General features: G+C 39.7%; 3 protein-coding genes across 5 annotated transcripts in view; 2 read left to right on the plus strand and 1 right to left on the minus strand.

Annotated features, from left to right (window-relative positions):
- The window catches only part of nf1a (neurofibromin 1a), a 97,635-nt gene that overhangs the window by 23,378 nt on the left and 47,046 nt on the right, over positions 1 to 27,211 (minus strand). For both annotated transcript variants that reach the window (XM_060944049.1, XM_060944048.1), the window contains 4 exons: positions 26,602 to 26,748; positions 25,831 to 25,977; positions 24,783 to 24,893; positions 34 to 466 (listed from right to left, as the gene is read on the minus strand). In XM_060944049.1, the coding sequence (XP_060800032.1) occupies positions 34 to 466; positions 24,783 to 24,893; positions 25,831 to 25,977; positions 26,602 to 26,748 (838 nt within the window). The remainder of the gene's footprint in view (positions 1 to 33; positions 467 to 24,782; positions 24,894 to 25,830; positions 25,978 to 26,601; positions 26,749 to 27,211) is intronic.
- On the plus strand, positions 3,162 to 11,174 carry LOC132901564 (mucin-2). 2 transcript variants are annotated; one of them, XM_060944045.1, is made up of 2 exons: positions 3,162 to 3,375; positions 7,159 to 11,174. In XM_060944045.1, the coding sequence occupies exon 2, from the start codon at positions 7,186 to 7,188 to the stop codon at positions 9,034 to 9,036; it is 1,851 nt and encodes a 616-aa protein (XP_060800028.1). In that variant the 5' UTR covers positions 3,162 to 3,375; positions 7,159 to 7,185; the 3' UTR covers positions 9,037 to 11,174. The 2 variants fall into 2 exon arrangements, with proteins under 2 accessions (XP_060800028.1, XP_060800029.1); XM_060944046.1 differs by having other exon boundaries at positions 7,166 to 11,174.
- On the plus strand, positions 14,323 to 17,269 carry omgb (oligodendrocyte myelin glycoprotein b). The gene is made up of 2 exons (XM_060944047.1): positions 14,323 to 14,336; positions 15,732 to 17,269. Exons 1-2 carry the CDS (start codon positions 14,323 to 14,325, stop codon positions 16,882 to 16,884), a joined length of 1,167 nt encoding a protein of 388 aa, XP_060800030.1. The 3' UTR covers positions 16,885 to 17,269.

Genomic DNA, 27,211 nt, shown 5'->3' on the forward strand with positions numbered 1-27,211 from the left:
CAATTTCTTTAGTGAAGATTTCTCCAAGAATACCTTAATAGACACTTTTGTGTCTTTGTGAGCAAGCTTAAGTGCATTATGGAAAACTTTGAGGTCCTCCTCCAGGGCCAAGGTCGAAGCAGGAAGCTTCTGCTGGTCAGGTTCCACATATTCGGCAAGACGTGCAGGCGAGTCGATAAACAACAACTTCTTACTGCCTTTTAGACCAGTCAGTAGCCGCTCATGGTATTTGGTGTATTCCCGCACCCAGGTGTTGCAGTTATAGATAAAGACGGCAGCCACATTCTCATAGGCAAAGTTTGGAAACACAACAAACCACTTGGAGAGGAAGTCAGTCTTGAAGCGGTTGCTTGGGCCAACATGAGTGAGATCCACAACTATCTCGTAGTGTTTAGCATAGTATGGTTTGAGTGTGAGTAGTACATGGTAAATTAGAAGGTCACCATTGATCTGCCCTGTTTTGAACCTAAATGGAAGTAAGAGAAAAGGCAGAGGTTATAGGCCTTGTTTTAAAAGAAAAAAAATCACTTGAATTTAACTGTTCAGTATTTCATCACATTCTAAACCAAAAACTTTTGGTGCATTCAGCATAGATACCAAGCAGACAAGGACACAACGGCAGCGATCCACAAATGTGTTTTTACTCAAACTGGATTTGTGTACCTTGCCCAAATGTTCAAAAATCTTCCTAGTTATAAAAGAAATTTAAAGAAATAAAACATTCAAGATGGTAAATACATGTCTGTCAGACCAAAACTGTGTGTCTTGTAGTCATTCATGCTCCATTTTCTCTCCTAGCTCTAAGACATCTAAATTCAAAGAACCCTCTAAATAACTCTACTAGACGGGGACAGGAAGTGACTAACTATTTGCATCGTGGGCCATTTATACTGGCTTGACTCCTCTGTCAGTTTCAATAACCTGTGCAACCCAAGTTTTAAGCAGGTAAGTTCTCAATATCGCTTAACATTTATTTTTAATTGTGTGCCCACAGAACGTAGACATTTGTCTTTATCTATAGCACGATTAAGCAATATTTAAAATGTATAATGTATACTGTAGCATGACCTATACACACACTTGATCGTAATAGCTTTCCCTATTGATGGTAAATAACCAAATAACAAGAAAGCTATAAACCCAAATCCGAACGCAAAACAATTATGCCTGAAGTAAAATAACATTGAATAAAGTACAATGTTCATAATATTTACCAGTCATATATTATCTTTCTACTAGAAGCAGCAGAAAAAAAGTTTGCCTCTCAAAGAAGACCTGTCTGTTCTTTTTAGTGGTACGTCTTTTTCATTTCAGCACTCCATGACTTGACATGTACTTAGCTGGAAACACTAACAGCTTGTTTATTTTTAAACTAAAATAGGTTTTTCTTCTTCTAGTTTCAAAGCTGGTATGGAAGTTACTACAAATTTTCTCAAGACCACCTTCATCATCACTGATGGCTTACAGAACCAAACAGAAGCTCCAGCTAGCGTAACGCCTGCAGGGGGTACAGAGGGTTGTTTCATTGACCCTCAGCTAGCATTCATAGTAGTTGCATCATCTGGGAGTCTCATGCTTGTCCTAATAATATCTGTCTTGGTGCTGGCATGCAAGGTCATCGCTTTAAAGCGACAGTGCCAGGCCCGACGCTCAACCCGCAGTCATGTGGACCTGAGAGGATCAGGTCACTGGAGCACTGAACAAGCAGACGAAGGCATTGTTGGACCATGTGAGACCAACCTCCTGCTAGACGAAGTTCGGACCGATGCAGAGGAAGCAGTGGCGCAGGAAGAAGAAGAGGAGTCTATGTTGCATCAAAGCAACACCAAAAACAAGGATGAGCCAAAAGTCCTGGTCACTATGCAGAGCTCCACATCCAGAGATTCCTGCATCGATCCTGCTAAGGAACTGGAGGATATGCCTTTGGTGGTGTGAGCTTACGCACGTCTTCTCATTCAATGATAAATGCTAACCTAAAGGCAGCATCTTAAAAGATGCAATCCATGATTTAACAACATGCATTTTAAAATTATTCCCCCCCTTTCTTTTCTCTCTTGCATTATTTCATTTAATTTCAAGGGCTTGAACCTGGCATTTTCGTCTGTTAGATTAGAGGCTTGTAAAGGATGAGCTTTAACAAAAAGACAATAATAAAATTAAAATGATCTTTAAATTCACTTGAGCTTTAGAACATTTAAATGCCACAAGAACCCTTTTATATAATATCCATGGATTTAACTTGGCTAATAATACTGTTTTTCTCAGCTGATCAAGTAATACAGTGGGTCATTTTTTTTTTTTATAAAAGAGAAATTCTGGTTTTAGAAACTGTTGCTCATGCAAATACAGAAGTAGTGTATTAGTCACCCATCTTTTGTGACATCCAGCCTCCCTTTTGACCTTCGTATGAACCAGATAAGTTCTTAAAATACTTTTCATTCCCTTTGTAAATCAACCATGGCCAAATAAACCACTAATTAAAAATAATTTGATCTGTTTGCAAGTTGATTGACATTTGTCCATTAATTGTATACACTATAAATGCGGAGTTCCAAAGCACCAGAATATTCCCCAAATCACTACTGAGCACTCCCTCCCACATACTATCAAATTCTTACATTTTGTTTTAAAATGCTCAATTACTGCTGTTTTCAGATCCAACATGCGGCTATCCATGGTCACTTGTTCTTCCTTTAACTTACACTGTGTCCTGACTCCTTAGATGTCTAAACACACGGTCAGCTGTTACTACTGTAATACACTAGGACAAAAGTAATGGTAAGATCAACAATTAAAGTGAGAATAATTTGTTCTCAAAACATTGTTTTTGTTTAATACAGAGGAGACTACATTAATGCAAGTGAATAACATTTTCAGAGTCTTAAACTTGTGATTTGCCTTGCGAGACCATTTTTAACCAGAGACGTATTCAATACCTCAACTTACTGCTACTTTACAATTCACTAGCAGCATTTTGTCAACCAACAGCACATACGAATTAAATTTCTGACTCTGAAACATCGTGTTTTTCTGTTAAATACTCAACACTTCCTTCATATCTGTGCTGCGCTATCACTGCATTAATAGTGTTTTTATAATTGCAGAACAGTGACAGTTTAGTCAGAATAAAACAGTAGGTGAAGAGGAAAAAAAAAAAAAGCAATGGTTTCACAGCTCTCATTTCCTGTCAGTGATGTGCAAGTTCCTCATTCAACAAACTTCTAGCCATCACATTTCACCAAGACTGAAAACAAGGTGCAGTGGACTAGTGAATATGTATATCGTGTGATATCAGCATAACCGATCAGCAGATTTGATCAAATCCTTTGTGCAGAACAACATCTGGACTTCATTAGTAAACTGCATGTTAATCTGGTAAGTAACACTTGATACATGTCTGTATATTAGAATTATGAGAGGTCACTGGAAAATGTTAGTCATTTTTGTTTATTTGGTTGGCTAGCTACGTAAATCACATTTTATATTACTTGTCCTTAAGCAGTATATACTTGATTACATCAGGATTTCAGCACAGCCTTATCTTTATGTATGCACAATAGACCATGTTATATACATGGCAGTCACCAAGAACTACAACACCGAAATGCATTCTGCTCTGAACGTATAGATTGCGGTCTAATGAAGTACATCAAAACAGCAACATTTTATAGTGATGCTCCATGCAGATGGTACACTTTTATTCCTTTTGGTGTGAAATTTAGGTATGGCAGTTACAAATGTATGTCGCAATCTGCTTAAGTGACTACACAACTTGAATGCATTCCTTTAAGATTTACAAAGATAAGGGTTGTTTTACAATCAGGGTACAAAGTTTGTGTCACAGGGGTCCAAAATTCAAACTGATTCAAACTGGTTCTCGTACCAGTTTTTAAGTGAAGGACAAGTTAAAGAACAGATTTCAGGTAATTTTTTGACGTGTGTGTATGGTAGTTTTGTGTAATCTGCTATAAGATGGGAGAAACGAATGAAGTGATTCTCGGAGAGGACTTTTTTTTTTTTTTTGACAATTCAGAATCCACGACTTCCATAGTGCTTTTAAATATAAGGCTGTAAGCTTTGTGTTAGTTGTCTCTAATATGTGTGTCCCAATATCTTGACCACATTTCAGGATGAAATAATCATTTTAGATATGTTATTTTATATTGAAAAATTAGCTGTCTCGGAGAGGGCTTTTTTTTGACACAATTACATACTAATTTGATCAAAATAGTCTGAAACCTTACTGGCATTCAACATTAAAACTTAACTATGTTTCCAATGATATGGAACCAAATATGTGTTTTATGGTATAAAGAATGATTTAAGTGCATCCCTTTTGGAGCTACCTGTGGTCAAAAAAGCACTTTTTCTAAATGACACGTAATTTTGCTAAATATGACATATATTGCCATACATTCACCAAAAATAACGTTATCACCAAATTTTTTTTTGCATGGTAAATAGAGCTATCACAGGGCTACAATAAACAACCAAGTTTATTTAGTCAAGCCTTTTGATATTGAAGATAAGTGTTAAATATCATATTTAGCTTGCGTACCCTGATTGTAAAACAACCCATAAAAAATATTAATCAGAAACAGTCATGGGTGAAACCATGTTTTGCCTCGGTTATATTGTAAGGAAAAACAACTAACCGTACTCCTTCAGCACACAACAAACTATACATGCCTCTAGTGGCATGATGGCTACTGAAAAACGACACCAAGTCAATGATTACATATTTTACTTTGTTAAACAGCATGTATTATTTTAGTTTATTATTCCTCACAGACTATGTGGAATGGCCATTGTACAAGTCTCTGTGTATGAGCTATTACTACAGAAATTATAAATGTGTCAGAAGGAGTACATTTAACCATATGAACCTTTACATTTCACGTTGCAGCCTGAAATTGGCTGAGGTATGCTGACATACAAAAATAATGCACATTTACTAACAAATCAGATTCAAGCATTAAACCATGCTGTTGTACAAGTTGCTATACTGGGTAAAATTAACAAGGAACAACGTCTCAATCATGTTACAGCTGTTGCGACATGCTAGCACTTCCTTCAAGTTTCAGGAAAGACAGCGCTGTTGCCATGTTTCATAAAATATTTACTATAAATTTGCATAGTTTATTTTAACTTGAAAACAAACTCAATATTTTATATCCAATATTAAAAAAATAAATTCCTAAGGGGGGAGGAAGCCTAATTCCTAAATAGAAATTTTACGATAATGGTCCTTTAGAATTCTCTATATTTCTGCATAAATATGACCTAAAACATCATCAGATTTTCACACAAGTCCTAAAAGTAGATAAAGAGAACCCAGTTAAACAAATGAGACAAAAATATTATACCTGGTCATTTATTTATTGAGGAAAATGATCCAATATTACATATCTGAGTGGCAGAAGTATGTGAGCCTTTGCTTTCAGTATCTGGTGTGACCCCCTTGTGCAGCAATAACTGCAACTAAACGTTTGCGGTAACTGTTGATCAGTCCTGCACACCGGCTTGGAGGAATTTTAGCCCATTCCTCCGTACAGAACAGCTTCAACTCTGGGATGTTGGTGGGTTTCCTCACATGAAATGCTTGCTTCAGGTCCTTCCACAACATTTCCATTGGATTAAGGTCAGGACTTTGACTTGGCCATTCCAAAACATTAACTTTATTCTTCTTTAACCATTCTTTGGTAGAATGACTTGTGTGCTTAGGGTCGTTGTCTTGCTGCATGACCCACTTTCTCTTGAGATTCAGTTCATGGACAGATGTCCTGACGTTTTCCTTTAGAATTCGCTGGTATAATTCACAATTCATTGTTCCATCAATGATGGCAAGCCGTCCTGGCCCAGAGGCAGCAAAACAGGCCCAAACCATGATACTACCACCACCATGTTTCACAGATGGGATAAGGTTCTTATGCTGGAATGCAGGGTTTTCCTTTCTCCAAACATAACGCTTCTCATTTAAACCAAAAAAGTTCTATTTTGGCCTCATCCGTCCACAAAACATTTTTCTAATAGCCTTCTGTAATACTGTAATGTAATATTGGATCATTTTCCTCAGTAAATAAATGACCAAGTATAATATTTTTGTCTCATGTGTTTAACTGGGTTCTCTTTATCTACTTTTAGGACTCGTGTGAAAATCTGATGTTTTAGGTCATATTTATGCAGAAATATAGAAAATTCTAAAGGGTTCACAAACTGTCAAGCACCACTGTACGCAAACGTCTTTTCTTGTGATGTACTGATAAGTTTGCCTGAAATACAATAGTCTCTCCTACTATCCCTGTTCAGCAAGTAATAAATGGGGATCTTTGAAAATTCTGGTAGTTTTCTAGGCTCCACCAATAAAGAAAATTATCCTAGGTTGCTTGAATCTTCTTTCCTGAATGGCACGGTCCTGTCAACAGTGCCTCTTCATAAAAGCAGTTTACTAAGGTATCCCAGCTTGCTTGTACATCAAAACATTCCAACAATAAGAACTAAATTTAAATGGTGGTTTTGGTTCATTTAGCCACCTTAATATTACAGACTACAATTTACGAGACAGTAGTAACAAAGTGACTAAAACCTATATTTGACATTTTTCAACGTTACAAACAATTTGTCCACTTTTGTAGATAGAGGAGTGTCATTCAGTTTTACACAAGCTTGTTTGAGGTTGCTTGACACTGTCTGGGTCAAGTTTGTCATTCATGAATGTTTACACAACATAAAAGTGGGAGATACAAGCTTCCAGTACTTGTTAGCAACATTAGCCTAGTCTTTCCAATGCAAAACCAAGGTAGGAAACAAACATTACACACCATACAGGTCTTGCATGTCTTGGGACAATTGAAGATTTTGATTTTCTATCAAACCCTCACTAGAAAAGTCCCAATATTCGCGTCATAATTTACAATAGTCGAATCTGTAAAACAGGAATTACATAATGCAATTAGGGGTATTGGAGACACAACCAGTGAATGCTGATAAGCCAAGGGTAAGCACAACACAATATAGAGAACATCTATAATAAGAGCAAAAACCACTACAACCCACATGTATTTATGTTACTAGTAGTGGTTCTAACTGCATTTTAGTTCTAACAGAGTTAGGGTATTATTAGACTATCACGGATTATTAACAAACTTTTTCTGGTAGCTTACAGGCATCACCCATGAAGAAATCATGAAATCCATTCTCAGTACTTGGGCACTATTTTTAATGCTTCCATGGAAACTAACTGGTGAAACAACTCTCAGGCCAAGCAGCACCGGGCAGCATGAAGATACTTCTAAAGAACATGAAACAACCGTAAGGGCTGATGAAGTCACCATTTTCTCTCCAAAAAACATTGAAACTACTTTGAAACCACATGGTGAAACAACCCATAACCCAAGCAGCACCGGGCAGCATGAAGATACTTCTAAAGAACATAAAACAACCATAAGGGCTGATGAATTCACTATTTTCTCTCCAAAAAACACTGAAACTACTTTGAAACCACATGGTGAAACAACCCATAATCCAAGCAGCACCAAGCTGTTTAAAGGTACCTCTACAGATGATGAAACAGCCAGAAGGGGTGATGAACCCACCAGTTTCGTTCTAAAAAACCAAGATGAGTACACCACTGAGGAACGTGAAAATGCCTTCTCTACAAAACCGCTCCCACAAACTTCAGAGCCCCAACATGTTACAAGTATGAGTCATGCAGAGTATCTAACTCACACAACGACCATCTCTACAGAAGAAAGTACGCCCTCTTCACATCTCTCCTCCTTGTCTTTCGCGGCCGAATTTCCACAAAAAAAGACAGACCAAATTGCAATTACACCGCTGACACAGAATGTGCCAGAAGAGGTTATTACCACCAGAGATGACAATCAAACATTACATAATTTTAAGTTCACTGATAAAGGTCTTGATAGATACAATCAAGGAAATAAAACTACTGGATCTGCAGAGAAAGAATCCTTCAAGTCACAGACTGTTATTTCTACTCCGTTCCAAAAAACTTCAGAGGTTATTACAAAATCAGGAATAGAAGTACAAACTATAGAAACACTGAATACTAAAATGCCTTCACTTCACCAAGAAAAAAGGACACATCCTCCAACACTCATCACCAATTCAAATGGAACTTTGGGCATTACCAACGAAGAAAGTAATGGCACAGCCACATACCCAGTCAACACAACCACTGGTCTTAGTTCAACTGTTAACACAAAGGTTGGTACGACTGATGATATGGAAGCAACATATGAAATAACCACAGAAGGCATTAGAAATAGAAAAATTCCCAACCCTAATAGTGAGACAACCTCCACCACCAAAGCTACACCACCAAAACCTCCCATCAAAGATGGTGATAAAAAAAGGCATCCAGGACCCATAGTAGCCTCCTTGATTGGCAGTATTCTGCTTCTTATGCTTGTAGCATTTGCTGTGGCTTTCATAAGAAGTCATAAAATGAAGAAAAAGCAGATGGAGTATTCTGACTGGGCTGGCCCATCACCATTTATCGAAGCTGGTAGCCATTCTAACCTACCAACCATAAAGGAGGATGGATCATTCCACAATCTGGAGTCCAAAAGAATTTCTCTCCGTTCATTCATTCCCCAGCAGCTTTCCAAGCGGCTCTCCATGCTGAACTCCATGAACGAGGACATCCCCCTTCAGGACACTCAAGCAAGCAGTACGTTTGGGGAACATAATGCCCAACCACTAAATGGAAAAGCAACCCCAGACCAAATTCAGATACATGAAGCATACAATCCAGCAGCTGAGATCTCTTCAGACTCCATTCCAGAGACTGGAAGCATTCTTCCAGCTACTGAAGACAATGAGAATATCCAAACACCACCTAAACTTGATAATGATGATAGCACTCCATCTTCACCTGTAGAGATAAATAATGTAACTCCAGCTCCATTTGAAGATGTGGATCTTAATCTTTCTCCGGACAAGAATACTGAACCCACATCACCATCAGATGCTATACACATCCCTTCACCACCACCGCTGCCGCCATCTTAGAGATGTGGAAAAAACATCAGCAACCACAAGCTATTAAAGACAATATAGCATTTTGTGTACTTTTAAAACAAATGCTTCTGTCAAAAAAAACCAAAAAAAAAAAAAAAAAAAAAAAAAAACACCCCGAAACACATTTGTACATAGTACAGAAGTGGAGAAAAAGATGCAATCCCCAAGACATAAGCTTTGTCAATTAGTTCCCTTAGTGTTGGTGGTCATCACTTAAAGGTCAAAGGCAATGGTTGGAGGTGAAACGTAGAATATCAACTTTACTGTCGAGAAGAACAACCCAAAAAGCGAATTAAATCTTCCTGGTGTCTAATTTGCACCTTAAAATTGAATAAAATGGTTAAAATATACTGTTTTGGGCAAATTCCGAAGGTTTGTTTACATCACTTACTCGCACTTTCACCGCCAGGGGACCGTCGTTGTGACGTCATTCAGGCCAAACAGACTGGGAGCAGTTCTGAGTTTACTTGCGAACCGAGCACAGGTGTACGGACTTTGGTCATGAGAGGTTGTGTAAAATATCTGAAAGCGATAGCGATTTTGAGGTAGGAACTCTCCAAATTGAATATCAAGAGGTGAAACCATATATGTATGAACCTATGGCCATTGCGAAGCCATAGTGGATATAGGTAACAATTACTTGACAGTGCGCCAGTAGGCCACATTAGCCTGCCACCCGCGGTATTTCCCCGGTGTCAATATATTGGACCTGACATCTCATCTCGTCTATCAATTTTTTTTTCAACTACCGAGCATTTAAATGAAAACGGTAAAAATGTTTACCTCCAATCTTCTTTTTCTTGAGCGCTGCTGGTCCGTTTCTTCTTTGACTGCGCACAATCCACTCTCTCCGCTTCGTCTTATCTTTCGAAAAAAGTCAAGACTCCCACTTCACACGCACAATCCACTCTCTAAGCCTCGTCTCCTCTTCCAGAAAAAGCCAACCCTCTCGCTCCGCCTCTTCTCTTCCGGAAAAAGCCAATGCACTCTCTCTGCCTCTTCTCCTCTCTCGGAAAAAGACAAAAACTTCTTCCTGAACCGGTCCCGTTGTTACAGTTCACTGCACAACATAAGGCATGGTTTTTCTTTGTAAATTCCCGAACGCACGTCTGCACTCAAGCCGAACGGCAATGCAAATACACGGAAGTGGACTCAACTCAAGTGGTTTGTCTTGAATGACATCACGCGCCGAATGGTCACAAAAAAAAAATCGCCGAACAGAAATTCACTGCGATCCGCGCTAGCTTATTCTAACTTATTTTAATTATTACTTATTAACAATACTTCTTGGGACCTGAAGAAAATTAGAGGGTTTAACATATAAAATTTCAAATGTGCATAAATTGAAAACTGTTCTTGCTGTAATTCATGTAAAAATAAAGGTAGTAGTGGTATAAGTATTACAAATTAAGCCACACACACAGCGCCGGTCGTCGGAGTTTTTTTTTTTTAAGCCATCAGTTGGCTCTAACCAGTTTTATTTTACTTCACGCACTGAGTGTCTGACACTTTCTAGGTAGTAGTGGTATAAATAATATTACAAATTAAGCTACACACACACCTGGTGTGGAAATTTAAAAAAAAAAAAAAAAAAATTTTAAAACCCCCCCCACCCCATAAAATTAAAAGTTAAAAAAAGAAAGTTATGTTGAGTATGAAAACTCTTGTTCATTACATCTCAATCGCAACCGCATGTGTTGTATTCATTGTTGCAAAACTTGTTCTGTAAATAGTTCGTTTGCTATCATGATCAAAACCACTGATCTGAAGCTCAATGCTGATGCTGTCCTGTACATAGTTTTCTAATCAGCAATAAATATAACAATTTCTGATCAACCCACATCAATTGCATGCTTAAAATAACATACTGGTTAAAGCCCCGCCCGTTTCAAGACCAGACCCACTTCCGGGTTAAATCCCGCCCACTCCGAATATGGATACAGATAATGCTGTACTTGCTCATCCTTAATAGAAACTTGTATATGCTGGCTTTAAAGCAATAGTCAAAATGGAGCATCCCAAACAATCCATACATACAATCGGTTACATGTAAAGATGCTTTTCTTCAAAAGAACCAGGAAGAAAGAAAGAAGGGGAGAGAAAAACAAAACATACACCAATACAGTACAGGTCTAAAAATAAATAAATAATTTTATATATATATATATATATATATATATATATATATATATATATATATATATATATATAAAAACACACAGTATGTGTGTATATATATATATCAAGCCTCTTTGATTTTACTGTGTGCATGCATGTTTATAATGGAACAACATGGCTTCAAGAGCTTTTGTGTTGCAGTAAAAGGTAATACAGCCTCTATTTGAGGTATACACACACAATGATTGTATAAAACTGTTATTTCATGTGTTGATGTACGTTACTATTGGCAACATCAAGTTACAGATTTGTTTAGAGGAGTTGACATTATGAAGGATTTCACACATCTGCCCATATTGCTCTTTTTCCACCACCATTTGCACTAGCGAGGTGTCAGTTTCACTTGCAGTGCAAAAGGGAAACCCTTCACAAGCTAATGAAATGGACGACTATAATTATACCATGTTGAAATGGAAAGTTTATTCTCAGTACTGAAATGGGCTGATAACATATTTGCATACTCCTGTGCATGGGAAACACTGGTGAAGGACATCATTCCACAACTGTGATTTCATTTAATTTTTTTATATTTTACACACACAAAATATATATATATATATATATATATATATATATATATATATATATATATATATATATATATATATATATATGCAGTGTTTCACAAATAAAGATTAATGGGCATGCTTGCTTGCCAAAATGTTCTTGATCCCACTATGTACTGTCATATTAAATAAACCTTTACATTTCTTTGTTGGGGTGGCACAGTGATTAGCACTGCTGCCTCACAGCAAGAAGGTTGTGGGTTCACCATCAGGTCATGAATTTTGGAGTTTGCATGCTCTCCTCGTGCCCTCATGGGCTTCATCAGGATGCTCTGGTTTCCTCCCACAGTCTAAAGACATGTAGATTCGATCAAATTGGCTATTCTAAATTGTGAATGAGGGTTTGAATGGTTGTTGGTCTCTGTGTTGGCCCTGTGATAGACTGGCAACCTGCCCACGGTGTACCCCACCTCTCAACCAATGTCAGCTGGGACTGGCTTCAGCTTACCCCCATGACCCTGCCAGATAAGCAGTATAGAAAATGGATGGATGATTTCTTAGTTGAGAGATCTTGTTCCAAAAGGTAACCATCCATTTTTGATGACTTAAGACCACTAAATAACACTATGCGCACTCAAAAATATATGATGCATCATTAGAATAATCTTTCAAACAGAGATTATTATTTTAGTGTACTTGTACTGTTTTTGCATGAACTAAGACCAGTCCTTACAATACACATACATTATAAAAACAAAAACTACTGGTTAATATGAAGCACTGAATTTAAAAAAAAAAAAAAAAAAAAAAAAGCAAGAAGTCACTCATGCATTATGTAGATTTAATACAACGCAGAACTACACTACACTCACTGATATAATCTGAAACAGATGCATGTTTAATTAGCAATGATTTTTCAACACTGGGTCAGATATTACCATGACGCACCTTATATTCTGGTGTACACACACACACACACACACACACTCCACAAATGCAAAAGAGCTGTGGTAATTAAAAGGTATAATTCGTAATTCTGACAACTTCTGAGCCCGTTCAGTAGTCTGGCCAAACCACACCCTCAAACCATCAACATGCCCAGACCAGGATGCCTGAACACTAAAGCCTAAGAGGGGGAGCCATTTGAATTAACAGACAACATAACCAACAAGTACAGACGTCTGCCTCTTGGTCCTAAAATGCTGGATATTAGTGGTCCTCAAGGATCTAGAGTCCATCACTGGGCACAAATTGAGAGAATAGGATGATGATCCACAACAGATTACAAAAGTGTATGCGTGCGCACACACGGTAACTTCAATATAGGTAAATCCACATACCAGTTTTTGGAGAATGTGAAGAAGCTACAGATCATGGAAGAAAACTACATGGACATGGGGAGAACAAGCATAAATCTCCACACAAACAAGACCCTGGGGATGTGAGGCAGCAGCACATTATTTGTTTCTTCTCCTATTTCCAGAGGCAGGGGACCCACAGAGACTGGTGTTTTATCTCAGTCGATATTTCACCAACAGGTTCCAAGATGTGAGGGGACCATCAGAAATCTGACATTAAAGGGTGCTCCTATAAAATTTCTACCTTCAATTTTAATACTCATACTATAAATTAGGGGGGAAAAAAAAAGGGTAGCGGAATTAATGTGATATTTTCACCCAGACTTCAAGATTCACCGGGGGGGGGGGACTACCACGAAAATAAGTGTGTGCTGATTTCTGAAATGTTACCATTACAGGGCTTTCATTACATGCACAAAGTTGACACCTGCTGCAGTAATAAGCGTGTGGCTGTGCGATCCTGCCTAAACTGGAAAAAAGCTCACGTGATGTTTCATCAAGGTAGTCATTCACACTAAATAGTGCCACTGCAGTGCAGTCAAGGTTAGTGTATTAGTATGTGCTGGTGTGTACAAGAACATGTACACATGTTTATAGTGGTGAATGACAGAATGCCCATGTGTAGAAAGAGAGGAAAAGAGATGATGATTTCATTGAGCACACTGGTTGTGATTTAAAAAAAGGTTTGGAGTCAGCAGCTATCTCTCTCTCTAAACCCCCCCACCAGACCCGCAAACCTTGTCAGCAGCAACCGGGGCTGTCTCTATGCTGCATTTCTCCACCGTCTCTCCCACCTCCCTCCCTCCTGCTCACTCCTCATTTCGCCACATTCCAAAAGCTCAGATGCTGCTGGGATGAACAGCTTGCAACATTTAGGGTTTGAGCCATCGGAAGCTCATACACCACCACAGCACTGCCATGCCAGGAGGGGAGCCCAGCCATGGACATGGGTGAGAGCGGAGAACCACCTATTAACTCACTGATGCTTGGTGTAGTTGAGAAGGGAAAAGGGGAGGGGAAGAAATGAGCCTGATGGAGGGGGTAAGCGAGAGAGCACAGAAGAGTGAGAAACAGACTAAATGTGGATGAGAAAAGGACTAACCTGCCATGCAGAGTAGCAGAAAAAAGAAAAAGACAGTGACTGAAATTATCCTCTGCTGCTCTAGATAAGAGTTGAGCTAGGAAAAAGAGGCTGGAGCGTGGAAAAAGAAAGGACGAGAAATGACGGAAAATTGATGGAAAGGATAAGGTAAGGCATTTTCAATATTTAATAAATTCAGGGTTGACGTACGTAAACCAAAAGGGCTGTATACTGAATAAGTAAGTTGTCTTTGCTTCAAATATTTCTACCCTAGATACAAAAATATTAGTCCTGCACTTTTGCTCTTTGAATAAAATAATCTTCCACCAAAGACTCAAATAAAAACAGCAATGCATTCACCAATATCTCACATCACACATTCTGGCTGATTGCCATCAAGTAGAGAAGATAAGAAACTTCTAGAATACTAGACGGTATGGTGTGATCTGGACTCGAAATTTTCACTGTCACTAGATGGCAGCTAACAAGAAAAAGGACAGGATGGAGATGCTGGTAACCAGGCTAAATGCTAACTCCTCATTGCAGCAGAAACAGCAGCAAGGGAGAGTAGCTTCTGGCAGGGACTCAAACTCCAGCCACAGCTTGGGCAGAAGAGAGGACTGAGGTGCTCTGTTCACTTACCTCTCACTGTGCCAAACAGCAGATACAGCCTACACAAACAGCACAACAGGACCTTAGAGGAATACCCTTGATATTTCACTAGCTGCGCTTGAGATCAACATGAGGCTAGCTCTGATAGATATTCAAGGATAAACATTTTATATAGCTCATCCATGTGTAAAGCCAGAAGAAAAAAAAAAAAAATCAAGTAAAAATCAAGAGGCATATTAGGACATCATTAGTTTCTTTGGGTTACATACGTAATACAATATTTGCACATCTTCATGATTAAACATGGGCAGCTGGAATTAACATGGAGTGAGCAAGTTCAATTACGAGTCTCCAGCAAGTTTTTGTTTTGGATGAATTTGTGTCCAAAATCACCCAGACAATTTCTCTCTACAAAAGGAGCACAACTGTATCACTGGTAAACGAGGAAATTGCACCCCCTCTACTTGTAAAATATATATACACACACACCATCCTAACAAGGCTAAGGACAGGTTTTACAGGTTACATAACTTTGCTACAAGGCAGAAAGCTGGACACTCGGTTTGAACCAGAGGATACAGCTTGTCAGCTCATGTGCATCCATAAGAGGAGTAATCAAAAGAAGGCATAATGTAGAATAAACCGTTAACGTGCACCACACACTACTCCAATGTTAAGCTACTGAACATTATACACGGAGCCATTTGACACATGAAGCATTATTCCAGCTCCGGCTGTAATAATGTAATACCACCAACTGTGGCAAGCCAAGAAGGCCAAACAACCAGATACATATTTTAGCTTTTTGTTTCCAATCTCTCTCTGCCTTCAACCATACAAAGCTGGTAAATAACTAATCTAAATATACCATATGAAAAAATTGTAAATCAGTAGTCCTATAATTCTATCTATCCTTTTGATGTCCTATAACTGAATTATCATATCTTATAGGACAGCTCACACAATGTCTGCATCTATGCTGGCTTGCCTGCTGCTCCTGATGCTTTGTGCAGTGTCTGTGCTGGCTATCTGTCCCCCAATGTGTTCCTGTGGCAGGGGCCATCGAGTGGTGGACTGCTCTGCCCGAGGTCTTGTCCTGCTACCCAACAGCCTGCAGCACAACATTCATTTCCTCAACTTGTCCCACAACCGGCTACAAAATCTAGATGGACTCTTCAGCCATTTTGCCCATCTGAGAACTCTGGATATTTCCCACAACCATCTCGATCACCTTCCGGTTGGTCTGCCACGGGCACTGTGGGATATTCATGCATCGGATAACCGCATACGCCACCTCGAGAAAAACGACACTGCTTACCACTGGAACCTGCAGTCCTTAGACTTATCAAACAATCAGTTAGAGCGTGTGGTCTTCATTAACAACACGCTACCCAGTCTGCGAGCACTCAACCTCAGCCACAACAAGTTCTGGACTGTGCCAACCAACATGCCCTATAATCTGGAGATGGTGGACCTCTCCCACAACTTTCTGCTGCAGATTCTGCCTGGCTCACTAGACCGACTTCCCAGGCTGTCCCAATTCTACCTGCATGCTAATCGTTTTGCTTCAGTGAGCGAGGGTGTGTTCAATCAACTGGAAGCTTTGCAACTTCTTACACTTGGGGATAATCCCTGGGCCTGCGAGGATGAGGAAAACATCACGCATCTACTAAACTGGGTGCAGCAGACCCCAGCAAAAGTGCTGGGCTGCCCTTGCTACATCAGGCCTACGTGTGGGGAAGCCCACCTGTCCACCACCAGAACCCGGCACTCTGCTTCGTACACTGAACCTCCACTGGGCGCCGACACTCGTAATCAACCAGATGTGCATGCCATCACTTCGGGATACCTGTCCAAATCAGCATTGCTCAACTTTCCATACAACTGGAGTATTGAGAATTCCTCTGGGGCATCTGAGCAGGCACTTCTCACGTCCACCCCGTACAGTCTCTCAACTCAGACAAGCACAACAATCCGCGCACACAGCACCAAAAAGGCATTGCCTGGCAGAGCTCGCAGCACAAGCATCCAAATCCATCCCTGCAAACCTCATACTGTCGCATTAAACCTTTTGAGCACAGCAGTCATGCTCAGTATCTTCTGATTTTGCATCAAGCTGGAATAATTCCTGACCAAGGATTTGCAGTTGGTCTGGATTTAAAACAAAACCACACCTTTATGGATGTGCAAGGAAGGTCAAAAGAAGGAAGGTTCTTGTCTATTTGGTTTTGAACGACAGCTTGATTGTTCATGACTCTATGGGTATTCTCTACAGTATGTGTGTTGGCCTGGGGAAATCCCTTTGTTGCTGTAGCTGAATTCTGGAAAACGACTGAAAATGATGGAATTTTTTTTTTTTTTTTAATAACATGCTTTGACACCTCAACTTGCAGGAATCAGATCTATTTCAACAAAACAATATGGAAGTGTTTGCCTTGCCTAGGTTATCTTTTTGCAAAAATCATGTTGGATAAGGAGCAAGTTTAACAAATGCTATGGTAAAAACAATCAGTCGGCCTAAAAGTGTCTAAAGCACTTCACACTGTTACAGCACAGAGCTATCCAACAGTCTGATCAAAGTCTGACATTCACGGTGTGAGGAAATCACACTTGGCTAACATGGTTGATTATCTCAGAGTTAATGTCAGACTTTGATCAAGTTGTTGGATAGTCATGTGCTGTAACAAAGAAGAGTTGCAAACAGATACCAACTTTCAAATTAGTCACCTCAAATGTCAATTGGGAGAAAACTGCATGAAAGATTCTACTCTCTGTAGTGGGAAAGAAACCTTTAATGCAATTTCTTCCCCATTTTGACATCTGGGAGTAACCATACTTCAAAATGTGGTTGAGATACCTGCACAAGAACAACAGTTCAGGAAAGGCTAGAGTTCTCAGAGCTATTGATATGAGAAAATGTCACGAGGTGAAGGGGGTTTACCAAGCCACCACATATACATTCTCTGTCTGCTTCAAACAAATTGACCACTATTCTCTATGCGGTATGTCTGTCATGCATAGTTATCTTGACAAACTAATAGAAATGCAAACACAATTTACAACAATAGTGTGGAAGATTGATCTCTCCTGTATTATGCTTGTGCATAGAAACGGTATAAAATTCAAACACTTGGAATGCAGTCTACTGTGATTTTCATATAGGACACTTTCAAGGTTATACATGACCGGAATCCACATACAGTACTGCAGGATACCTTTATGTAAAATATCCTTAAAACATTAATCTACTTCATATTAAGACCAAGGCAGCAAGAGAGACTTGACTAAAATGAAAAAGCCTATCACGGAAATAAATCGGCAAACAGATGAGCTTGTAAATGATTACTCCACGTGTTGCGCTTGCTCAATCTCTAAAACAGTTGCGACTGATAAGACTCCCGAGTCTTAAAGGGGAACTGAAGGCAATTTTTTTTTTTTAATCAAAATTCTATTTCTCTCATTTTAAATATAGGAACACATTTTTGATAGCTATTTTGTCATTGCTATAGCAAGTTATGGAGTGTTTGAAATATGCTATGTAATATATCAGTCCATATGTCAAAGCAACGGCCGTAAACGAGATTCGCCGAGACCTGTGCAGGACGGAAGTAGAACGTACAGCGGAAATCAAAGTGACCGACATCTGCCAACGTTGTCAAAAGACGCGCGCGCCCTCTTTCGAACGCTGACGTAATCAAGCCGGAAGTTGTGTTTGTTTTGATAGCAATCAGGAAAGTTTGAAAAAAGTCGGCAGTAACCGTCATTTAAACTCGTTTTTGTGCAATATTTCATTTGGAAAACAGTTTTCAAAATGGCGGCACTGACACCTGGCTGACACTTCACGTTTCGAAGTCTCGCACAAGTCTCGTGAAGATCGCGTGGACAAGCGATGCCTGCCGTGGACCAAACAAACTACATTCAACATGGCTAAAAACCGAACAGGCCGATAAGTATATTTAATTGCAATTAGTTGCCAATACAAGTTACGATATAAAAGGTCAATAAAACGTAATTGAACAATACATTAATTAAGAAATAAAGCAAGTTTAAAAATGACTTTAGTTCTCGTTTAAGAACCCAGTGTCTAGGTGGGACACAGTTATCTAGTGCTCTCTAGTCATTTTCTCTTGGTGCATCTACTAAATGAAGGCACACCAGTGAGAGCTTTCCAAAAGCCCCACAATATCAAAGATCATACAGGCATTTAGCACTAGGTAAATGATTCCGTAAGAGCTGAGCAGCCTTTGCTAACAAGGCGCCAATCTTCCCCTGACCCAAAAAAAAAAACCCTTCAGCTACATAAGCTTTTATTATAAAGAAATATTCAGAGAATATTTTCCACCATTACACCATTCTACAGCAGTAAATACAAAATGGTCTTCTCCACAGTATGAACGTTAGTAATATAAACACCTATTCATACTTTATCAGGAGGATTTACAGCTAGCCTTTTATTATTTATAAAATACATTAGGACTGTCAAAATAAATGTGCTTATTTATAAAATATGAAAATCTCAATTCCATTTGTCCATAAAAAGTGTGGGGACTGTAAGCTTGACTGATTCAGTAAGTCTGAGTAATGTGCAATAATCAAAGTCCTTCCCATGCCACGAGGCACATCAGGCTGTGCCGGATCGCCGTTTCAGTAGCCCTCAGCCTCTCGCCCATTAAACAGCTAGGTTACAGCAGGAGGCCGATCCCCTGGTAACTGCAAGAGATTGACTCCCTACTCACATCTGTATTGCGATGTGCCTCCTCAAATAGCAGTCAGTACCATTTTTATGATGGTCTTTGGTGTGACCCAATCACAAGTAGAACTTACGATCTTCCGGTCAAAAGGCAGACACGCTAACCACTCGGCCAACTTGCGGCACAACGAGCAACAAACCCGATGCTTAATGGATGGTATTTAGCTTTAAATGGCTTTCAGATGGCTGCTTGGATAAAAAGCTGTGTACACATACTGCAGTGATGACCTGTTATCACTATTGCACAACGTGCTTGAGAAACTGAGTGCAAACCACACTCCCGCTTGTCTGTGCACATCATTTGCTGGACACATTTCCCAGGAATTACAAGAAAGAAAAACAATTGGTATTGAAACTAGTGACAAAGATGCTAATGTAAATGTACAGTTTCTCTAATTCCACTACATTTCTGCTAAAATGAAGAATCGAGGTTCAAGATTAAAGAAAATATATTATCGAAAAAAGTATTCCCACCCTTGGTACATTATCTTACAAAAGCCAAGAAAATGTGCAACATACAAACATTAAGTGTGAAAAAAAGGTGACAGGAAAACTGGCAAGTGCAAAGCTTATAGAGAGTGTGGACGTGACGTCACGAGGTCACGTGATATTTGTTTATCTGCCATCTTGGACGGCAAGGCCGCGCATAGAACTTAAACGAACCTGTTCTAATCAAGTGTGTGGGAGCAGATCTTTCGAGAATGGTTATATCTTGTTCAGCATTTGGTTGTACCAATAGACAGGGCCAAAAGGAGGGCCTGCCATTTTATAGATTCCCCGCAGACGAGGAGAGACGCGCAAAATGGGTGTCCGCTGTGCGAAGAGAAAACTGGTACCCCAGTTCTACCAGCCGAATTTGTAGTGAACACTTCATATCAGGTAGGTGTAATCTTCTAATTCAATACTCCTAGTACATCTGTTAAGTTGATTTTCGGATTGAATGATAACTGCATACTTAGAAACTAGACAGTACAGTGTTTGTGGCCGTTAGTCCGCTTGATCTCTAACGTTTAATATAGCTATGCCTAGCCCTACTACCCTGGCCTAGTCTATGACAATGTTTTATCTTTTTGGCTCATATATGCCTTTGAAAGGCCAATCCGTAGTAGGGATGGCGAAAACTAAAAAAAAAATCTTGACCGACCACCAAGCCTCATTAGCCGGTTAAAGTCGGTTAACCTATGAGTTTAAACAGGGATGCAAACGGCGGATGCGCCTTTTTCACGGCTGAATTGTGCAGATCCGATTTTTTGGGGGGGGGGGGGGGGGGGGCGTTGGAGTGTCTGAATAATTTCATCAAAGTAAATTCTGTATTAAAATTACTAAATGAGCAAAATGCCGTTACAGTCCATGAAACAGGAAGTATGAGAAGAAAACAGTAAATCAGAAAGCTGCGCACATTTGCGCAGCTTCCACGCAAACTTGCGCAGCTTTCTGATTTACTGTTTTTCAGACAAAAACATACATATTTACAACCCTGTCATTATCTGGAACTGAGTTTAGATTTCGAACATTCTTACGATAAAACGTCCTGCATAGTCTCTTTATGATAAACGTCTTAATGCCACTTACCCGTGAGGTTATCAAGTAGACATTCTTCTTCGGAACCTTCCAGAGGTATAGTTGGGATACCCATCCCGCAACAAAATATTTATAAGCTTCCAGGCTCTTGTAAGCTTTGAGGGCTTTGCCAGTGTAACACGATTCACGATTAACAAGAAAATTGTAAATGTCGTGGTAGGCCAGATCGGGCAAATCGCCGGCACCACAGCTCTGAATTTCCCTGAACAAGGATTGCGGCAAGTTGTACGGATCTGCAATCCCCAACCTGGAACACTTTTCCACGTAACGCTGCCTCACATCACCTTCAAGATGCTGAACAAACTTAGACAAGTTATCGCGCGATGTAGATGGGGTATTTTCCAAATTTTCTTGGGGATTACTCCCTGGATCCATTACGCTCGCGCAAGGTAAACAATCCTGATGCCGTCCAATATGGCGGAGTACACACGTGCGGGTCACGTGACTGCACATCCTCTATAGCAGGGGTGGCCAACCAGTCGGAGCCCAAGAGCCACAATTCTTACTGTTACGGCAAAGAGCCACATCGGCACATGAACATGGGCACACAAATATTACCCTTCCTTCTGCGCGTGCGGACACACACACACAGCCACATTGATGTCACACTCCAACTTAACCAATGCCCCACACCAACATGATAATGATACATTTACTGCAGTATCAAGACCACAGGCCAGTCATTTTCAACAGTGGCGACTGGTGAAGAAAATTGTAGGTGGGGCACAAAGGCAGACATTGTTTACATGTGGGGATTCCCCCCATTGGGGGGGTTCCGGGGGGCCTCCCCCGAAAAATTTTGGATTTCTTAGATGCAATTTCCTGTATTCTAGTGCATTTTGGAGTTACCTGTTTAACATCGAAAATGCAAAAGCCATTTTGATTCAGCTTGAATTCTCAATTGCATGACCTGCACAAGACCTGTATTCAAATAAATAAGTATTCAAATAAATACAGTCAGTCGGAAAATGGAAATTACAAAGTGCTAATTTAATTTCCTCAAACAGTACAAGCTCCATAGGCACTGGGAACAGTGATCAGTGCAAGTGCAAATATAGATAAAATATAATACAATGCTCAAATTTTTGAAAGAAGAACACACACGCACACACACAAATTGATAACTGGAAAACAAATGAACAAATACATAATGTATATACACTACATGCCAAAAGTTTGGACACACCTTCTCATTCAATGTGTTCTGTGTTCTCATGACTATTTACACTTACAGTATACTCTACTCTCACTCAAGGCATCAAAACTGAATGAGCACTCACCCACTTCTCAGGCTTGCGCGCCCAGCGCGTATCCCAAGCCTCAGCAGCAGGGATAGTACAATACTCACACACGCAGTTAGCATCACAAACAGTCACCCGCTACTTCAATGAGAAGGTATGTTCAAACTTTTGGCCTGTAGTGTATCTGAATTCACATCAGCACACATTCACATACTCAAATGTACACATATACACACACAGCAGCAGAAGTGCTACTTGTAGGGGAGTTTAGCATATCATCTCACGCACCTGCGCATTTGTCATGATGTGAAAATACCGTAATGAAACCAAGCGAAGCACCTTTAATAAAATAACCGTAATTAACTGCAGTGAAGCGAAAACGCACATAAAACCACAAACGAACACCAACTTGGACGTGAAGGTGAGAGCCGCATGACACCAGGCAAAGAGCCGCATGCGGCTCGCGAGCCGCGGGTTGGCCACCTATGCTCTATAGGTTCTCTGATCTCACAGGATATTACCCATCAAGGTTGACTGCACAAGCAAGTGTGCAGAGACCCCCCCAAAAAAGCTTAAATGTGAATTATCTGATGCTGTGTTCACATATATACGATATATACGATACTGGTACAACTGTATCGATACAAAGTATACCGGTACAGTTTAGTGCATCTGTCCACACTAGCGAGAAATGTTCGTGGTTTTCTTTCACGGTAGTTGAAATGCGTGTGTGCAAAATGTTTCCGTGGTTACCGAGTAACTTCCTTCCGAGAATATGGCGGATGAAACAACGTGTGTGTGCTTTTTGTTGTCAATGTACAGTCTATTTCTGGTGATCATTTATTCAGTCAAATCGTATAGAACTCGCGAGGCAGCTGAGAAAGAAAGAAAATGAATCCCTGTTCACCATTTTATTCAGCGAAGACATCGATTGAGGTGTGTTACTTTGCACATGCGCATTATATTTGTATCGATACAGAACCGCTTCATCTGTCCACACTACAGCGAAGCGCTACAGTACCGATACGAAACCCATACGTTTGTGGACAGGTGTTGCGGTACGAAAGTAGTATCGTATTGGTACAAAATCCCGAATGTGGACAGGGTATGAATGTATCTAGCAATTTGTCCCCCCCAACTCAGGCATGTGAAATAAAGGGTACGGACATTACAGCTTACAAAATGCCAGCAAGCATAAACCTCCATATTTCTATAAACTCCTGCCAATGATTCTGACGTTAGTGAAACACAACATACTTGACAAACACGCACTGATGTGAATTCTCTTCTAAATGATATGTATAGTCCAAATTACTGTGTGCAAACTACAACTGACCATGATGAGCGTTACGACTGATCTAGAAATGCTATAGGCCAGAATCAGTTACAAACTTAAGTGATAGCCATGATGCAAAAAGCCATTTAACTGGACATTCCCCTTCATTAATATAAACATTTTATGAATTACCACATTTGGACGCATTGTTAAATGCGTAAAGTGCTTTGATTTTCCAAAATCCTTCAAATTATTTTAGCAGTCATTTCTTTAGTACTGGATAAATAAATCAGATACAGCAAAAACACAAATAAACCCCTTGCTTAATTGCTCAAGCTTTGTGTTTGTAGAAGCTGACACATTACAGACCATCTGCCATCACGGAGACACAAAATACTGATTTAGTCAACAAGCATTATACCTATAGCTATTGTCACGTGTTTGGTTGAGCTATTAAGTACAAGACAACACAAATGAAAGCTGTCCTGCTAGTCAGAGTTTTAATGGCAGACAAGTTTGTCTACATTTCCATATTTACCCACTTTCCACCAATATAAACTAGGTGCTAGTTACAGTTCAGAGCTGGTTCAACTTGCAAACCTTCGAAGAACTCGTTTGCTTCTCCACAGGCTTGAGAATCATAAGAGCCACATCATTACGTCATTGTATTCGTCTCCTTGTTCCTTTTCCACTGTATATATCTCTTTCCCCAGCAATGCTAGTGCTAAGCTCAATAACAATGGTGGTCTTCTGGATAAGGCAGACTAGACATCTTTTTTAAAATGGCAATCACAAAGTTTTAGTTGGTCTTGGTCTTGATAATCCCACCCCCAGACCCTGACACAAGCATTTCCTGGTTCTAGACCAGCAAAGACTTGAACCAGTTTTACTGGCCGAGAGCCGGTTCTTTGGCTGTCGAAACATGAAGGACCGGTTCAAGATTGGGCACTGACTCTGACCTGGCCCTCAAACCTCCTTGGTGGAAAAGGGGTTGTGTATCATCCATTCCCCCCAAAACTATTAATTAGGTGTAGAAATAAAATTACAACTCAAACAAAGCCTCATTATCAAAGTCGTCTGATGTCTTAATTGGTTTGCAACAAATTTTATTATTATAGATCAATTTACAGTGTAAACAAGCCTAAAAAGCTTACCTTCGAGCAATGTAATAGAAGACAGGGTTGCCATTCTTAGATGTTCCTGCCTGGTAAAAGATATTAAGTGTCTTCAGAGCTTTAAATTCTTCTTTTTCATGGACCTGGTGCCTGGGAATAACGAGCAAGTTTTTATGACCACACTTTCACTGGACAGTTGGATTTAATGGCCAGGTTTTCATCCAACAAATATGAAAAAAATTAAATGACAAACAGTAACATGGTTAAGGAGGTATCATCCAGTTTTCCAAGTGCTATAGACACTAACCCATTTAACAGTAAAGCAAATAAAATCACCTTCCTATCAAATCAGTCACAGCAGTACGAGAAGGGTTTTTTGTTTGCTGTTTTTTTTTTGGGGGGGGGGGGGGGGGGGGAGCAGAATTAATGTTGCTACAATAGGAACACTTTCAACAAATGCTGTAACCAAGGAAATTACTAAAAGGTATAAAAATATTGACCGACTTTGCAATAACAAACTTTAAATTGCATCTTAAATCAAACTGGACTTAGTTAATTTTCCTTTTATATTCAACAGGTGAATGTACTAGTAGAAAGGCTCTCAGATCTAGGAGTTGATACATGAGCTTCAGAATTACACCTTAAATTCCTTAGTATCCTTAAGCTGCTTTCACATCAGGTGCGTTTTTCTCTAGAAAAGAAGCCACAGCACATTTTGTGCTGATGTGAAAAAAGGTGTCTCACATGACACTCAGCCTGTGACTAGAACAGTATTGCCACCACTTTTGCCTGCCAAATGTCCCAGCTAAGTACCTAGTGTACCTACCTTATCGGTTTATCTCTATGAACGAAGATATTTGATGCAAGGCCAGGTGTAACTTGGAAATTTTCTAGAAAGTTTTGTACATTGTCCGTGATCGGGTGGGGAAGGAAACCCTTGTCGGAAGTGCTTTTTCAAACTGGCTGCATTTCACCTGCCTTATGGCTGCTTCCCATGAAATTGTAAAACCCGTGCTGGACGCTGTGTGTGGGGGTGGGGGGTGCAAGTGTGAAAGCAGAAGTGGCCACAGAGCTAACAGGGAATTACCTGGTCATGAACTCCTCAAACTTAGAACTGGTGAGATTGAGACTGGACCAGTGAGTATCTGCTACAGGTTTGTGCTCAGGGGGGCCAAGATACGCCAAGAGCGTAGCCATCTTATCAAAGGGTCTTCTACCAACAGCTTTGTGGTCCCTGCCAAATACAAATCAATTCTCAGATTGAGGGTGGTGTTTGTGTCATGGTGAATACAAACAAACAAACAAACAAACAAACAAACAAACAAACAAACGAGAGACAACTTCAACACTGAACAGAAACTATTAAATGATCCACTTGCAAACAGATTCAGTGATGGACAAAGAGCCCCTCCCCCATATTACTTAATACTACAGACTATTACTACAACTACAAAATATTAGTTTGTCTATTATTATTATAAACTTCTGCCTTGATTAAGGCCAATGTATAGCAATGGTTTGTTTACCAAAAAGCAGAAATGCATAGCCATTTCAGGGAAGAGGAAGAGAGATACCAAAGAACTGGAGGAAAGTTTGAGGCCAAGAGACTTGAGGGAAATCAAATAACCTTAAATCCAGTCGGTCAATCAGTACACGTTCTATTCATTTTCAAAGCTTAAGCAAAATTTCACGAAACAGCAGAATACTTATGCAAAAAAAAAATTATTTATCCAAATATATAATGATCTTAGGCTCCTCAACTACATGTGATGCATGGAAAATGCAAATCTTTCCTCAACCACTCTTTTGTACCTGCACGTTAACGCTAAGGATTTTTTCTAGTCCAGTGTTAACATACCTGTTGCTGGATAAATACTGCCCAATCCTCTCCTGGTTGTTCCAGAGCAGACGGTGTAGGGCAAGCACATTACCATCACTGATGAAGGACAAGCTATGATTGACTGAATCACTAGGAGGGGAGTCAGATGCGATGTCCAAGAAAAATCTGCAAAAAGTAAGGAAGAAGCAACTACAGGTTATGCACAGTCACTCGACACTCAATTTTAAGACCACATACTGGAATGTTATATAATGGTGGTTTCATAAAATTGTGCAACAGATAAAGCATGAATATACTTTTAATTAATTTCATCAGTAAATTCAGGTTGTATGAATATGTAAATTGGAAAATCCCAAAGCTTGCGCGCGCGCACACACACACCTCTTCCCCTGGCTAATTTGTACTGCACTTGCATATTAGTCTCCATCTTAATACATGATATTGTATGACTGTCACACCTTCGATACTAACTCAGATTTACCCAATCCAATTTATGCCCCCACCATTTTTTAAATGACTACAACAAAACCACAGTAATAAATTTTCCACTCTTTGACCAGTTTGCACGCATTAACTTAAACCACCCAACCTTGTATTTTGATAAATAAATAAATAAGTCACACTTCAG

The sequence above is a fragment of the Neoarius graeffei genome, chromosome 17 (genome assembly GCF_027579695.1).
Source record: "Neoarius graeffei isolate fNeoGra1 chromosome 17, fNeoGra1.pri, whole genome shotgun sequence".
In the NCBI taxonomy this organism is placed as follows: domain Eukaryota; kingdom Metazoa; phylum Chordata; class Actinopteri; order Siluriformes; family Ariidae; genus Neoarius; species Neoarius graeffei.